Here is an 18,832-nt window from a genome sequence, read left to right on the forward strand (position 1 = left end):
TCTATTCAAACAATATTTATGTGATTTTTTTATTAATAATTATCATTCGTATCTTACTTTTCGTGAAATAGTAACGAATTATTTTATTTAAAATATGTAATTACATTTTTTTTGTGTCTTATATTCTTAAAATAATAACAAGGTGTTATAAAATATATAAATAGCTTTTTTAAAATGATTACTATTTTTAATAGTATTTTTGTTAATAATTTATAAAAATTTACAAATAATTTCTTACCTTAAATATTAATTTTTATTATACTTTTTTGTATGGGATGATGACTTACTAAATATTTTTTACACGGTATGTTGTACAATAATATACCTAGCAAGAACATTTATCTATTTTTTCTATTTAATAATTTACTTGTATTGATATACTTGTAACAAGAAATAACTAATATTTTTTTATAAATTATTATTATTAAATCCGTTGTATTATGGAATCAAAAAATATACAGAATCTAGCCGTATTTATTTTTAATTCTTTCATAATTATAATACGGACTATCGCAAAAATATATATTACACATGGACCTTGCACTATTTTAATTGTAACGTACAACTTTTTCTCTCGCATGCAGTCCAACGGTTCAATGACGTACAATATGTTTTATAAATTTTTCACGCAACAATATTGTGTGATCAAATATGACATGTGATAGTGGTTTGTAGATCGATTTCTCGACTGAAAACTGCAGCATGGTTAAATAATAAATATATACAATAATAATAATAATAATAATACAATTGTTTTCATTCATATTGCGCTGCAGTTATGATTTATAAAAATGTTGATACTATCTAGTATAAGCTACACTCGTCAGTTTTGACACACAAAAGTCGGTTGAACGAATAGTAATATATTATTAACATATCATGTTTACTTATTAAGTATTTCCGAAACCAACAGTTTGTTTTGACACGTGATTGGTTGATTGAATGCCAAATAAAATCATTAACAAATGGGATCGTTAATTATCCGGAAAACTTTTTCAATTGCAGATCAGGAAACACGTATACACATACCACGTACACGCAACAGATGGATCGCAATCTCTTTAGAATAGATTATTGTGCGGTTGCGAAAAAAAAAAAATAAATAAAAGCTCAAATATTTTTTGGCTTCTGGAGCAATAACATAGTCTTTGAAAAACCAAAAATGTTTATACTAAATATATTTTTTTTTTTTTTTCTTATTATTCCCCGTTTTCATATTTTATTTCAATATTTTTCATAAGATAACCTATTAACAATAGTAATATATCGTTGATCAACACACATTATAATACAAATATTGTAAACAAAAACTATTAAACCGTGAAAGTTACAAGTTACTTAGATAGAATTATAATATATTGAGTATATAATATTGTTATTTGAACATAATAATGATTGAATTTACTATAAATTATATTATACGAGAATAAAATAATATTTATATAACGGAAATCACATTTCTTTTTAAGATTTTTGACTAGAGATGAAAAATGAATAAACTTAGTAGTTTTGTTTTGCATTGTAAAATAGCAATGTTTAACAAATTACCAACAAGTCGCACGAAGTAACAATGTCTTAGATGCATATTTATTTTCCATTTGACAAGTTATTGAAACGATGGTTTCGACACGTGTTTTGTCAAAACGTCAACTTTACACACAATACATTGACACTTTCAAAATCAATATATATTTATAATATTTATGAAATAACAGAATATTTAAAAAAAAGAAAATATAATAAATACTTGACATGATAAACTAAAATTAATTTAAACCGTATCACTACAATTATAATAAGCAAATTTTAATAACTTAATTCTCTAACAGGATTAAAAAAATTAAACTAAATGATAATATTAATATGATTAAATATTAATATTATATTAAAAAATATTATATTAAAATAAAATTTATATTTAAATAAAAATATTATATTAAATTATATTAATTCAGATTTTGAAATCAACCAGATATACTTTTATATTCTACTTGAGTATTGTTATTTTTATATTTAACGTTAAAAATATACATAGTTTATGTACTCTTTATGGTAAGTAAATACTACGTCACCGTATTGTACTACGACGTACTATAATACGATTAATGTTTTTTTGATGTAAAATATGCGTTTGTGCTTCCACACCGGTGCATATGTTTCTTTTGGAAACAGACAGAAACATAAACATATGAAAACAATAATATCAATGCTTGCGAGTATACGATTTTTATATTGTGTCAAAAAAATTAGAACGCCCACTTTATTTTTGCATATTCTAAAAGGAAAACGGAAAAAAAAATGCATTGCGCGAAAAAAATATTTGTTAGAAGAAAAATAAAAAGAATTTTCTCATAAAAGTTTTAATTTGTTACAGTATTAAAACCACTGTGGCAAGAGCCCTAAACGCAGACAATTAATGATAAATCAGCAATAGCTGCATAAATTTATAAGTATAGGTATAGGTGTGGTAATTAAGGTATAAGTTGGTTTGTTGTCGAACACCTTAACAACGCGATTTTTAATTAATTTAAAACAAATCTAATGAATACTTTTAAACGCCAGCTTACAGCTAATAAACTATACATCTCAATTCTAAATGTCGAATTTTGTGTATCTTTACACATGTGGTAACAATGATTTTAACATACATTAATACATTACCGTGATCAACCGTCAAATAAATTATTTTATTATATCTTAAAAGAAACGGTTTGATAAGAAATATAATAATTTACTGTGCATTCTATAAGATTACACATTTGCTATAATTTATCTGAAAATAACGTTAATTTTCAATTAATTTTAGTCAATGTGACATAGATATTTCGTTTCGATATCTTTTGGTATATCAAAGTTAAATCCAAAAAATTAAAAAAAAAATATGAAAATAAATAAAGCAATGAAATTCTATGAAATTATTTTATGATATTTGATTATTTGACTGAAATTAACAATAGATAACCAAAAATAATAAACTATATTGTAATCGGTTTATAATTAAGAGAATATTCTTTATTCTAGACTAAGTTGTGTACGTACCTTAATTGTAATTGTTTAATAATATATTTAATATACAAATATTTTACATTGTTTCATATCGTCCCATGGTGGTCTCTTCCGTTTTTATTTTCCGTAAAATGAATAAGTATTCTTTTATACATCAAATATACTGCTTATTTTTATAAACGTTGCTTGGTTTTGAAATATAAATAAAAATTGCAATTTCATGCATATTATCATATATAATAAAATGTTAATTTTATAATATACTTAATTTAAATGTCCAATTCAGTTACAATCACAACCATAACTTACACATTGCTACCAAATATCTAAAGGGGTCTGCTTGAGCGTTAGTCTGTTTTTTCCCGTTGGTAAACTCTTATCGTTATTTCTTAGAATATATATTGTACTAAATAATACACATAGAAATATACAAAATATTGTATAAATAATAAAATAAATAATTGTATTGTAAAAATAATAATCTGCATTTATTGTAATATAAAAAATATTTTAAATATTTTAAATATCGATAAAACCTAAAGGCTTGACACCAATCACATTCTTGTGAGTATTGGAATTTCGGGCTTATACAAACCGATTATTGTGCATTTTAATATTTACAATAATTAGTAAAATGAAGTATTGAATAATTATTGTGGTCAATAATTTTTGAATAAGATTTGTTAAATCTTATAAATATTAAATACTAAAAAACTACTATAAATACCTAGGTAAAGTAAAAACAAAAAATAAAAAACTAAGTTGAAGTTATTAATATCAACGATATTTTTTAAATGATATTTTTATGATATAATAATATTAAGTTAAAAAATTTACTAAATTTTGTTCACAAACAATCATAATCTCCATTCACTAACCTTGTAATAAGAAATAAGTATATGTATATATATATATAATTTCATAATTATTCTAAAACTTATAATAATTTATCATTGGCTTTTTATATTTTTGTTTATTTTCGAATGTTATATTTTTCCTTTTAATATATATTCTAATAGGTACAATAAGTATTCAAGGTGATGAAATAAATTATTAAAGAGTATAACTTTATTTTTATGTTAAAGTATTAACATAAGTATAATATTTAAATATTATAATATCTAAAACGAATTTCATCCAAATTTTATTTGTTAACACATAAATAGTTATTTAAATATAGTTCATTGTTTTTTTTATATTGTATATACGAGTATATTGTATAAAAAAACATTTCAATGTGTCGTGTAATAGACAGAACTATCGACGAGATCATATTAAAAACATTAATTAAATGTAATATATATATATATAATTATTATAATTGAGCTACTTAACTACAAAAATACAATTTAAATTTAAAATATATCGCGTTTAGTTCCATATTAGATGTATTACAGACCTTTACCATATACTACTATACTATAAAAAATCGAACAAATATGCATATTGTCATATGTCGATCAGTTCTCTGTTTATCGTACAGAAACATTACGTGCTGTACGTATATCTGCAGCAGGTTACGAATAAGTTTATGTATTTTGCTTTTTTTTTTTTTTTATGTTATTTCATTTGCCTCAATGTCAAATTATGGTGGTTAGTCACAAACTTGGGATCAAGGGAATCACAGCAGCAATGTCACAAATTTTTAACACGCGCAATGTAAATGTCACGGTTAATGCGGGTTTAACGTCTTGAAAATGTGTTTTTTTTCTTGTTTTCCCCGAAACGAGTTGACGTAGAATTATTCAACATCAGATTTTATGCTAACTTTTTTTCTTTTTAAAGTTCCTTAAAAATTTACCAGTGTGCACGTTTGCTGTTATTTCGTCATCCTATACTTTCATTAATATTATATATCAAACCGCTTAAAATTATCATTGAATAGTTAGAAATTAAAACGTGTTGTAGGTATTAAACAATACCAAAATCAATACTAGGATATAAGCAATAATTATGTTGAATTATATTTATATATAAAAAGAAGATGAGAAAATAAAGGAGCTTCTGTAGTGATCATGTGACTCAACCATTACGGAACATGTGTTATATTAAGTATTAGCCTAATTCAAATTGTGTATTTGTGTCTATACGCACGATTTGATTGGCGTATATGACTAAGTGTAAATAATACAGTGTTTTAAACTCACGAAAGAAAAGTTGATATTATTTTCATTCAGAATTGAGAAAACTTTGAAAAGAGTATTATGATTTGAATATTTTTCACGATTCATAAATCGAAAAAAAACGTGTAGTAAATATCTTCACCGGTAGATCATGAACATACAGCAATGACGTTCAAAAATACCATGTCTCGAAATAAATGTAATAGTCATGTTTTGAGCCAACGGACGTCAGTTCTAAGTTTTATTCCGGAACAGGGATGGAAACTGATTAACGTAATATTGTACAGTAGCTGAATAACACAAATCTAACAACATATAACATTTCATAATATTAACCCATCCAAAAACGTTTCTTGTATTTGTAAACATCAACTAATATAAATCTTTTTTTTTTGATTTAAAAAACATAATTACAATCTATACAACAATTCAATACAATAAGTAATTTTGATAGTATTTACATATCGAGAATGACAGATGGGGGAGGGCATTCAGTAGTGCCATCCGACTAAATATAGATCTATGATTATGAATAATAATGAATAGTATTCATGGTTTTTGATTTTAATATCCAAGACACTTCAGATACACATCTCAGCTACTACTGTAAGCATGCACAAAAAAAAAAAATCCTACATTTATTTAAGTCTAAACAAAATCAACTTCACGTGATTTTTTTCTCTCTGACTGAACTGGTATGTTGATGGAAATCAGTAACATAGTTGTCAACCGTTTCAACACTAAATCACAACGTACCTTATCTGATATAATTTTCTGCTACAGTGGTACGATCCATGACATCTATCAACAATAATAATACTAAAACGAATACGTGTTGTGTACACGTATTATAGGAACTCTCTGCGGGGCCTCGTTGTGGTGCATTTCGGGGCAAAAGAGTCAATTCAATAAAATATCTCCTTAAACACGTTAAACCGAGTGTGACGCATACTTCGGTCCCCGTGGAGTCCTAGTAGCCGGTGTAGGTCACACGTGCAACACTGATAAAATTTTGCCTGGCCTGGGCAAAGGTTTCAACAGTTGTCGCGTTAACCGAAGGTGACAGACGACGATTTGTCATGGTGCGTAACCTCTCGCGTAATTGGGTCGTCGCTTCTTCCTATATTCCTATCTATATCCCTCTCTTTCTATATATATATATATATATTTATTTATTTATTTATTTCCCACTCCTTCGAACGTTTTCTTTATACACATCCGTCAACCATATATTTCCCATTTCCTTTATTTTATTTCATCGTTCCGCGTATATTTGATTTATCTCCCATCCACAGCATTTTCTTTTCATCTGCGGAGCATACATTACCACGCGGTACATGACGTATGCATGAGGAACGTAGTACATATCACTCGAAGAGATATGTTAATGTGGTCGTTTTTCTCCCTTCCGTGGTATTTTCGCCTTCTGGCCATCATTTTGCACCTATACACGCTGTGTACCCCAAACGAGACCACTGTCTAATCAATATTTCGCCACGTTCATGTACTACACAACTATCATCTGGTTACGTGCCTCACAAGTAGCACCAAACTCTACTTTCAGCATTTCATCTCATCACATCTTTGTATCAGAGGGACCATTTTTAAACACAAAGCAAAATGTGTGGATTAGAGATAAACAGACAGAAAGAGGATAAAATATATAAATTAAAATAGACCTCCCTATTCGTTTATATTTATCTATTTTTCTATTTTTCTAATCTCCCCGTTGCGAAAGTGAAAAGAAATATGAACGGTGAATATTTCTGTCTGGTTATCTCAAAAATGTTTAGTGCAAACGATGTCGAAAACTAGTTTGTTATTATATTTGACGTTCATAAGTACTATTGGCAAAGGATATGAATTATTATTTAACCATCAGTATATAGATACTTGCTATGGAGTAGATACATAGGAACTGTTTTTTTTTTTAACTAGTAAATAATTTTGGTTGAATTTTTTAAACAAATATTGTTTCGTGTTACCAATATGTGTTTTAGATTCTGAATAGATAATGGAAGCAATATTAGTTTCACAGTTTATTATATAATTTTACTCCACAGCAACTCCGCTTTATAAAAATAAATAGTGCAGTAAATTCCCTTATAAAGTGAATAGAAATTCAATATGAAATTATGATTTAATTAAATCAACTGAATTATTTTTATGTATTTTTCAAGAAAATTTAAAAATTAAAAAAAACCTGTAAAAAGCATAGCAATTTATGGCAAATCATTCTTTAATAATCTTTAGGAGTATATTTGTTCATTATTCACATTTTGGAATGAAATTATACTAGAAATATATTGAATTTATCTTTCAAATATTAAAAAAAAAAATTCTCAAAAATATACTTGCTTGAATTCCTATTTAATTATTTTTATTATAAAATGTTGATAAATAATTAATGGTTGAGAGCAGTGATTCTCAATTTTTTTCAGCCACGGAGGTTTTTTTTAGCCAATATTTTCTCATGGAGCCCCAAGAAATATTTAGTGTTTATGCAATAATTACGTAACATGTGCGGACGCTCGGTATCTTATCTTATTGTGATTATTATTCATATTATTATAATTTAATGAGATATCGAGTTTGTTTGCGCATGTTACGTAGTTAATTAATGTATTATTTTTATAAAAAGAAATTATAATTGTCAACGGATTTCGGACTGCCGTCACCAGGCTAAATCCATCGCGCCAACGGACGCCGATATCGGTGCACCTACCTATAAAAGGCACCGTGGCGTTATGGAAAGTCACCATTTACTGTCTCTCCAGTGTTGTAGTACGACCTTCCCAGGCAGACTTATGCTACATTGGAAAACAGTATCCCCTCGACCTCGATGAACGATAGATTTATGTTGGACAGTGGTGTAATAGTCGGAGTTATTCTGGCATTGTATCGATCAACATAACCATCGGTTTATGGGGCAATAGTCAGAGTAATTCCGGCATTGCACCGACTGTATTATCGTTCGTTCGAGGTCTTTATTCCCGTCGACGCGACCTATCCGTTATTCGTTATAAGCTCTCCGAGCACAAATATATTATTAGTGTCATTGAGCTCTCCGAGCACAATTCTTATTATAATAAAAACACATTTTTTTTCATCATAAGTTGTGTTTTTTTTGTGCGTTTCTCCGATTCAAAACGTTTCATTTAGTATTGTTTTATTTACCTGTGTTTTACAAAGCATATAACACATAATATTTATTTTTATAGGAGGAAATTCAAAACAAAATAGTGTATAATTAATATAATATTTATATATAATGTACCTGGTCGGAAAATAACTGGAATGGGAATGTGTATTATCTGAGATGAAAAAATGATATTTTCCTATCGGGATTTTAATATTGTTTGTATACGTATTGATGAATGATATTTGAATTGATGGACACTTATAAAAGTATATATACTCGTTGTTTTAAATAACAATCAATAATTTTACAATATTACATTTCCCGTGATAAAACGAACGGAGCACTCAAAAAATGAATTCGGAACCATAAGAGCTCCGTCAAGCACAGATTAGGAACCACTAGTATAGAGGAATCAAATAGTGAGTTAACTATTTTTATAATTTACAATTTTGTTTATTTAAAATTTGAATTTTATCGAAATTATAAATCTAATTTAATTATAAAAATTATTATTTTCAAAATAATATTTATTTATTTTTTAGTATGCAATAAAACGAATTCATACTAAATAAATATTTTTTTTTTTCATCTGGTTAACTATTTAATTATATTATTATGCATTTTTATAAAAATATGTATTAACTATAAAATTATTAAAATTTTCTATGATATCATAAGTTTATTGTATAACTAATTAATATAATTAAGACTTTTGAAATTTAAGTCCATTTTATGTAATTAAAATTATTAACTATTCAATAAAACATTGTATATGAGTCAAACATATCAAGATAATAGCACACTAAAATTAAATATAATAGTATTTCAGTTTGTAAATCAATGTAATTTTAAAAGAAACTAACAATCTTTAATATTATTTCTTATTAAATCAAATCGATATCATTGCTTTTAGTATAATTTGAATAAAAATAATATCCCATCTGGTAATTTTTTTTATTTGTTATTTATTTTCGTAACATAATGAAATTTTTAATGGTTATCACCTACACATTTTAATTAACCTTTGATAGTGATAAAGAAAAAAAATTATATTCTAACTTTTAGTATGAATAATATTGTTTACAAAAGACAACATAATATGTTTTACTAAAAGACCGATATAAATAAAAAACTAAGTAGCTGGTATTAAATATTTAATATTTACTTTAAGTTATTTTAGTCAACAACTATCGTAAATTATACACATTCTATATCAGTATAAAATACTACTTCAAAAAGCGATTAGAAGAAAAATAATACTTTAATTAGATATTTTCTAATGCATGTTTAATCTATGTATCTGAAAAATCTACAACAATCTAAAATGTATAAAGAACTACGTCTTCCATCAATGTAAATCTTCGGAGCATATGAATATGATCTCAAATAAAAAAAAAAAAACTTTTTTTTTTTCAACTGAAATTAAACTATAAAATCCAACAAATCAAATCTATATCAGTCTGAGATAAACACAATTATACTGTAGATGAACAACACTTATTCATATTGAACAAAGAGGTAATTTTTGTCAAATAAATTTCTAAATATAAACGATTTAAAGAAGTTTTTATTTAACAAAAATATAAAATATTAGGAGCTTTGATGATGCTTAATAATCAACAAAATACTTGAATATTTAGTTATATTTTTTTTTTTTTTTTTTATGAGAGAAGTACTTAACTTTTTAGTTTATTCATGAAAATAAAATAAAATATATCCTATTCCTTATAATTTATTTAATTTTAAAATATAGCAAGGTCATAAAGAAAAATGTTGAACCAAATTTATGAAAACTCTTAGTTAAAATATTAAATTCACTAATAAGTGACTTTTTACCTGAAATATCATAGTAAATATAAATAATATGTACTTACTTCATATTTATTTAAAAATTACCAAGTTATTTATGCATATTATTTTATGTAATGAATAATTCATAATTTACAAATGACCATTACATTAAAAAAATATGTTCTTTAAAGTTATTATTTTTCCTAAATAATATTGAAAATAAAAAATCATACTTTTAACTTTGTTGGATGGTGTGGATCAAATCTTCCTGGTGGACTAGCTTCACCTTGAAGGTTATCTAAGTCTTTAGTTCTAACCATACGAGAGATTAGGGCTAACCCATCTCTTCGGAAGTCTGTTGGTAGTTTAGGAATCGACATAGTGATCTCCTTATCACGACTAATTCGATATTTGAAAGTCTAAAAAAAAAATATATATATGTTAAACATAATTTTAAAAATAAAACATTTTGGTCATATATACAATATTTGTATCAATATAAACCGTATCATAATATAGATGCTAAATTATTTGTTAATGTAGATGAACAGAGTTTTTCTAAGTAATCAAAATAGTAGCAATTAATACTTGGACTAAACTTAAATGCATATAAAAACTGCATAAAAATTTACTAAATTAAATGATTTTTTTTTTTTAAATATTTTTCGAAAGTTTACAGAATAATAACTAAATTTTTAACTTGTTTATATTCCTAATTTTTCACTATAATTTATAATTTTTTATGTTTCTTATTCGTTATTGTCTGTAATTGGCTAACCACTTTTTATTAAAATAATACAAGGTGTAAGAATTTTTGATGAATCATTCCATGCCAAACTAAAAAACATGAACAGTGCTCGTCATTACAATATAGGAAGAAAAACACTCAATAGACGTCTGTGGCCTCGGCTTCCCCAGGATATTCTCTTAATAGACACGGAAGACTCATCGTCAGAGAATGAGGATCATTATTAATATACTAGACCTTTTTATTATATTCATATGTGTTAACACATAATTTTATACCCTCACTATTAATATTTATGTAATTAATAAATTTATAACAAACAAAATTGTAAAAACTAAAAAGTTGTAATAGCACTAGAGATGCTGAAACATTTTATAATTATAATAAATGAAAAAAAAAAATGAATCATTTAAATGTGTTTTTTTTCTTATTGCATTCCTATTTCCCATTGATAAAAATCGCCTCAGCTTATAAATAGAAAATATATATTAAGTAAACTGATAAATTTACTTATAATGAATATAAAATAAATTACAAACCATGATGATTTCAGTGAAAAATGAGTATCAAAAAACAGTAATTTAATTTTAAAATAACATTAACAATAAATTGATTTATTATATACATTCATATATATTTATTTTTATTACAAAATACCATAACATCTTTATCAATCTAAATAATAAATAATTATAAAATATATAATTCCATTAAATGCTAATCAAAAAATAAAGAATATATCATTTTAAAGTACATTAAAAAGTATTTATTGTATAATATATTTTTGTAACCTAATGAATAATAATATTTCAGTACATTTAATACCATGAACTATAAAGATCATTCTTCAAAAACTATTGTTACTGTTAATTGTTCTGTATTTTAAGGTAGAGGTCACAATGTTTTTCTAAATGTTTATCAATAATTTTAAATGGGTAAAAATCTATTTGATAGTAATTTTGAATAAAAAACATAAAAGTTGACAAAAGATTAAATAAAAATTTAAATATAAAAATATTTGAATAAATAAATACCCCAGTATTCCATCTGAGATAGGAAAAAATGATGAAGAAAGGATATTTGGATAGTAAACTTTATCCAAGCTGTCTTATAAAAATCGCTTTTTATATTTATTTATAAAAAGTATGTTATCATAGTAATACTAAAATAATTTAAGAAGTTACGTATAACGCGAATGATTCATTTACTATAGATACAGGAGTAATAAAAGCAAGGCAATTTTAAAAAGATCACCTTTTATAATATCGATATCGAGCACAGAATAGATTAAATATATTTCACAGTTATAGTTTTATAATCAATAACACACTTAACATCACTTTTAATTAAAATTTAATAAATATCATGAAAATAACCATGCCAACGAAAAAAAAGTAGACATAATTATTAAAATTTTTTAATATTGATTCTAAATTGATGATCGGAACAATTCTTTTCTTGTAAATCGTGCAGACAGGCCAAGAAATTATAAAAAATAAAAACATACACTATGGTAAAATCAATAAAATCCGTGTTTCACTCTGAATCTAAAAATGCTTATTTCCTGAAGAAAAACCAAAGTTCAGATATCAATTTTATCATAATTATCATTAAAACTTCTCAACAAAATTTAAAACGATAAAAAATATTTTCATAAAACTAAATTCTTCAAATAAATACAAATATTACGGAAAGCCAGTATATTCTGAATATGAACTGACTGAAGTTATAATTACATAGTTTTTAAAAAGAACATCGAACATTAACATTTTAATTCCAACATAACATAAATAACTGATTAGTTTAACGGCGTTGCTTCCAGTGTTACTGTAGATTCGTGACCAACCAGTAATTTAGTAATTCTACTACACTACCGATAGCAGAAAACCTACTAATTCTCTAATACAACAATAATGGCTAGAGCTTTCATGGCTTATGGCAAAAAAAAAAAAAACACTTTAATGTATAAAACTGTTTATAAAAGGTAAAGAAGTATAAGCATCATCGTAGTTCATTCATAAGTTTAAGGCGTTTCTGCGTGTATAATAATATACATATACGTACATTTTACACATTCTGACGTCACAATTTTCATTGATCCGACTTTGTTGAGCTGGTGGGACGTAAATAGCCATAAAAAACAACGACCGTATCACCGCAACTCACAAATTCATTATTAAATACCGTACGACGATTTGAATTATAATTTAACTTTTAACGTATAATATAATTTTAAATTACCTTCCATAAATAATTAGACAGCATACATTCATACTTCATAAGTTTTATTTTTCGTTCAAAATTAAAATTACTTTTTTTTTAATATTCTCCACTCTACTATTCGTCAAGTAAATTTTAAATCATAATTTTCTATTCTTACAATAAATTTAAAACTATAACTTACAGAGACACTTGTTAATTAAAATTTATGAAATTATTATTTATATTAAAAAAAAAATCATCTTGCACTTTTTTAATATTATGTGTAGTAAAAAATATTACATGAACTGTAGGAACTTCCACCATCGTTCTATCACGGCCACATGTATTATTATTGTATAAAAAGTGATCCTCCCCTGTGGGGTTGGGGATTAGAATACACCCACAGTAACTTCTGCTTATCGTAGAAGGCGATTAAAAGGAGGTAGCGGAGGGCAGCAGTAACCGCTACTACCGACCATTGGCGAGTTTTACAACAGAACTAACGGCAATGGAAGGATTTGACGGAGGCAGTTTGGGCATATTCCAATCACTGGTCTGTCAACTGCGATGTGGAAGGAGAAGGATACTACCACATTAGAACTCCTAGTAAGCAATATGAATCGAAGTTATGAAGAGATGGAAGTTACTAGACCAGATATATTCGAAAATATCAGTTGTCTCGGCAGGAGAAGAAGCAAGGCTTCTCAGGTCGTTAGCAAGCGAAAGCCTTGCCAAAACATTGGAACGTGGAATGTGAGAACTATGCTGAATACTGGAAAGCTGGAAAATATTAAAGTTGAAATGACAAGGTTAAACATAGATATATTGGGTGTAAGTGAAACACGATGGGCGGGAAACGGAGATTTCTGGTCCGATGATTACCATGTTATTTACTCTGGAGGTGAAAGAACAGGAAGGGCCGGAGTTGGAGTAATAATAAACAAGAAATGGGGAAAACAAGTGATAAATAAGATAGCGTACAATGACAGACTTATAATGGTGAAATTCAAAGCTGAACCCAGCGATATCGTAATAATTCAAGTATATTTCCCAACAACTGAAGCAGAGTACAACGATATAGAAGAAATGTACGCAGGACTCGAGGAACTCTGTAAATTAACGAAAGGAAGTGACAACTTAATAATAATAGGGGATTGGAACGCTGTTGTAGGTGAAGGTGTTGATGGGCAAGTAGTAGGAACCTATGGATTGGGTACAAGAAACGAAAGGGGAGACCGACTTATAGATTACTGCAAACAATATGACTTAGTCATAACAAACACATACCAAAACATTCATCGGAAAAAAAGGTATACGTGGAAAATGCCAGGGGACATTGGACGATACCAAATCGACTATATATTGATAAGAAAACGCTTCAGAAACCAAGTTCGGAGATGTAAAACTTACCCAGGCGCCGATGTGGACAGCGACCATAATCTCTTAATGATGAAAAGCAATGTTACATATAAAAAACTGAATAAACCTACACAAAAGGAAAGAAGATATGACGTGAATATGCTAAAAGATCGGAATACAGCGTTAGCCTATGAATCATGCATCAGTAAAACATTCAAAGCACCCTCACAAAATGACTCAATAAATATAAGATGGGAAGCAATCAAAGAAACTATACATAATGCGGCCAATAAAACTCTTATAATAAATACGTTAGATCCCAAAAAACCATGGATAAATGAACAAATTCTAAAAGATATTGAGGAAAGAAGAAAGTACAAAAACTCCAAAGACAACCAGGGAATAAGAAAATATAAAGAACTTAAAAACAAAATAAACAGAAATGCAAAAGAAGCAAGGGAAAAATAGCTGGAAGACAGATGTCATGAAGTAGAACTATTACTAAAAGAAAACAAAATGGACCAAGCGTTCAATGCAATAAAAAAATTTGTCAGTAATAAAACCAAAGTTAACAATAAAATAAGATATGAAAACGGAAATCTACTAATAGACAACGAAAACATTGCTAATAGATGGAAACAATATCTTGAAGTTCTGTATCAGGGTGAAGAGATAACAAGCCTTCATAATAAAAGTAATCCAGATTATGAGGGTGCACCAATCCTAAGGGAAGAATTCAACCAAGTCCTTAAAATGAAGAAAACTAGGAAATCCCCAGGTGTAGACAATATATCAACAGAACTGATCCAAAATGCAGGTACAAAAATCCAGAACGAATTATTTAAATTGGTTAATGACATCTATATAACTGGAGAAATACCGGAAGATTTAAAAAAAAACATTATAGTTACTCTCTCCAAGAAAGCAACAGCTGAAAAATGCAATGAATATAGAACCCTGAGTCTGATGATACACTCGGCTAAAATCCTAGTAAAAATAATAGGTAACCGGATAGAACATAAAATTGAAAGGCAATTAAATAATGATCAATTCGGATTTAAAAGAAACAAGGGTACTAGAGAAGCGATCTTAAGCCTAAGAACATTAATTGAAAAACAGATCGAATTTAACAACGATACATTTATCGTATTTATCGATCTGGAGGCATTTGACACAGTTCCCTGGAAGGAACTTTTTAAGACATTAGAAGAAATAGACATTGATTATAGAGACAGATAGTTAATATACAACATATACAAAGAGCAATTAGCTATAATAAAAGTGTCAGACAAGTCTGCAAAAGCCAAATAAAATTGGAGTGACAGTAAGAGGAGAATTGATATCATTTTTAAGATTCGCCGATGACATAGCTATTGTTGCAACCAGCGAAAACGATCTCAAAAGAGCGTTAGAAGAAATAGCAAGGGGCTTCCAAAATTATCACCTTAAAATCAATTGGAATAAAACCAAGGTAATGATGTGTCAAAAAAAGAATCGTATTCATAGATTAAGAATAAAAATTGATAACCACATTCTCGATCAAGTGGAAAACTTTAGACATCTAAGTAGTATAATTAGCCAAGATGGAAAATGTACTATGGAAATAAAAGCAAGGATCGCTCAAGCAAAAACAGCATTCATGAACAAAAGGAACCTACTGTGCTCTCAAAGCATGAGTATACGTATGAAGAAATGGCTGATAAAGGTATATATGTGGAGTGTCGCACTTTATGGATGCGAAACATGGATATTAAACAAAGCGGAACAAAAGTTCCTTGAAAGCTTCGAGATGTGGTGCTGGAGAAGAATGTTGCAAGTAAGCTGGATAGAAAGATGAACTAACGAAAACGTTTTAAACGAAATAAATGAAACCAGGAAGATACTTAGCACCATAAAAGAAAGAAGATGGAATATGATTGGTCATGTCTTAAGACACGAAGAAGAGCTTCTGTATATTATAATAGAAGGGAAGATGAATGGCAAAAGAGATCGAGGACGACCAAGAACGTCTTATATCAAAAGGATGATCTCCGATGCGGGTCTAGCAAACTATAAGGAGCTGAAGAGGCTAGCTGAAAATAGAGATGAATGGAGAAATTTCGGAAAATTGCAAAACCAACCTTAGGGTTGATCACAAAAAAAAAAAAAAAAAAGAAAGAGTGATCATTTTAACATCATCCTATGTGATAACTGAGAAAACGATATGATGATTTTAATTTAATTTTAATTACGAAAAGAAATAATCACAGAATAAAAAAATTTTTACTTGAATTTTGTATTTAAAACAAAACGAATAAACGAATAGAGAAAATAGTATTATTGTATCTATTTTTATCTTGACCAGACTAGTATAAAATATTAAACAAATATTTTTCTCGGTTGTCTAAGTTAGAAAGTAAAAAAATGTATGAAGCCTAATGTTCTAATTAAATTATAAATTACTTATTTTCTATTTTCTACACAATTCTAACACCTACATAAAATAGCAAATTTTATCAAAATACATAGGTTTTTGTTTTTAATATTTAGTCATTTATCATTTGTATGTATAATTATAATTATGTATAATTATATATTTATTTTTATTTGGTAATAATTCTTCTAAGAAAATGTTAACTCTAAATCACAATTTGTACCATAAATCAAGAAAAAAACAACCAGCAAAAAACTTAAAAAAACTTTTTTTTATTACACTTATATCTATCACTCATTTTTTAAAAGCTTTAATTTCTTTTGTTGTTAATTTATACCATGATTCAGAGCTAGAACGGTGGCGTTCATTTTGAAGTCATGCATATTGTTACTGATCTTAAGAGGAATACAATAGATGAAGGATTTACTTTTTTCACTTTGTTTTTAAGTGTTATTTCATACGAAATGATTATTCATTACACTGTAATGAATCGGAATAACTATTTTCATTTTTTTTCACGGATATAATCAAATGCTGTTTAAAAATATATTCTTAGGTTTTAGAATCAACATTACAAAATCAACACTTTAATAATTTTTATATAGTTCATATAAAATTATTTGGTCACTTAAAAACTTATTTTAATTTAATTCATAATTTACATTATAAATCACTTTATTTTTAATAGTAGAAAGTACTAAGCTAATGAAGTGTAAAATTATTAATATAAATATCTTATAATTATAGAATTCTCTAATAAATTATTACGTATATCTTTTAATATTTACATAACAAATTAAACTGTCAATGAAATAATTATAAATATTATTAAATACATTTTTTATGAAAATTCAAACTGAACTAAGTAATTATTATTAAATTATAATAGTTTTTTTTTATTGTAGACAGTAAATTTTGTACTACATTTTTATAAAAATAAGTTAATATAAAATACCTAATATTTATCATTTTTACTACGATGCTTTAAAAGCACCATAAATAACAATGGACGATTATAGAATTTGTTATTTGTCTACATATGAAATGAGTTCTGAGTTTTAAAATATTTATAATAATTATGTCTTGGATGACTTTAGGTAGATTACAATCACATTATATTTTCAATTTTAACATTATTAGGAATATCTAATATATATTTTTACCTAACGTATGATTATAAATGTTTTTTTCCAAATTTTATAAAAATATATATCACTAAAATTTCATAAAATGCATTATAGTGTAATAAAAATGAAAATATTTTAAATAGTTAGTCAAAGCATAAATACATACAGTATAATAATAATAATAGTAATATGAAATATGATTTGAAAGAGTTTCAAGAGTTTGAAATATGGTTTAACTTCAGTGATGATAAAAATATATAAGCAATTATACCAAATTTAACTGATAAACAGAAAATAAAATTTAACCTTTACATAAAAGTAGTTATTTATTATGGGTAAACCGGTACACGATTAAGTATTCACAGTGATGATATCCAAAAAAAAAAAAAAATCCAGGATTCAACCAGTGTATTACCTACATTTTTTCAATACCGGACTAGTATATGTACTACTTCTTATGTACCCCCCGGTGTTTAGGATCCCAAATGTATTCTAACATTCCTTGATGTTATACATATAGACAATCTTTTATAAAAATTAGGTGCCTTAAATCTATTGTTCTGCCATTATTAACTAATTTTTAATGTAATTATAATTTTTCTACTCTAACAAATTTTAAAAATTAAAATGATAAATTATTCCCTGATGCTCGTATAAACTTTTTATGATTTGTAACAAACGTTTTAAACAAAAACGTTAAGCTATTTTAAAACAAAATATTATAAAACACCTTATTTTAATTATAAGCTTTAGACGAATCTAATTTATATAATATACGATATCTGTATTAATTACTACTTCCGGCTTAATTTCAATGCATCAATACGAACAACAATTTAGTACTATAATATCAAAGATAAGTTAATACTGCTAAATACCAAAACCGGTCTGGGCATGGCGATTTGATTTGTTCCCATTATT

General features: G+C 26.6%; 2 protein-coding genes across 3 annotated transcripts in view; one reads left to right on the forward strand and one right to left on the reverse strand.

The window, feature by feature from the left end:
• Positions 1-18,832, reverse strand: part of LOC112685423 (probable cationic amino acid transporter) — a 107,923-nt gene that overhangs the window by 51,205 nt on the left and 37,886 nt on the right. For both annotated transcript variants that reach the window (XM_025557299.1, XM_025557292.1), the window contains exon 2: positions 10,296-10,481. In XM_025557299.1, coding sequence (XP_025413084.1) covers positions 10,296-10,442 — 147 coding nt within the window. In that variant the 5' untranslated portion in view covers positions 10,443-10,481. The remainder of the gene's footprint in view (positions 1-10,295; positions 10,482-18,832) is intronic.
• Positions 13,580-14,839, forward strand: LOC112685647 (craniofacial development protein 2-like). The gene has a single exon (XM_025557586.1). It carries the CDS (start codon positions 13,580-13,582, stop codon positions 14,837-14,839), a length of 1,260 nt encoding a protein of 419 aa, XP_025413371.1.

This window comes from Sipha flava, unplaced genomic scaffold, assembly GCF_003268045.1.
Source record: "Sipha flava isolate LNK unplaced genomic scaffold, YSA_version1 107_pilon_pilon, whole genome shotgun sequence".
Taxonomy (NCBI): Eukaryota; Metazoa; Arthropoda; class Insecta; order Hemiptera; family Aphididae; genus Sipha; species Sipha flava.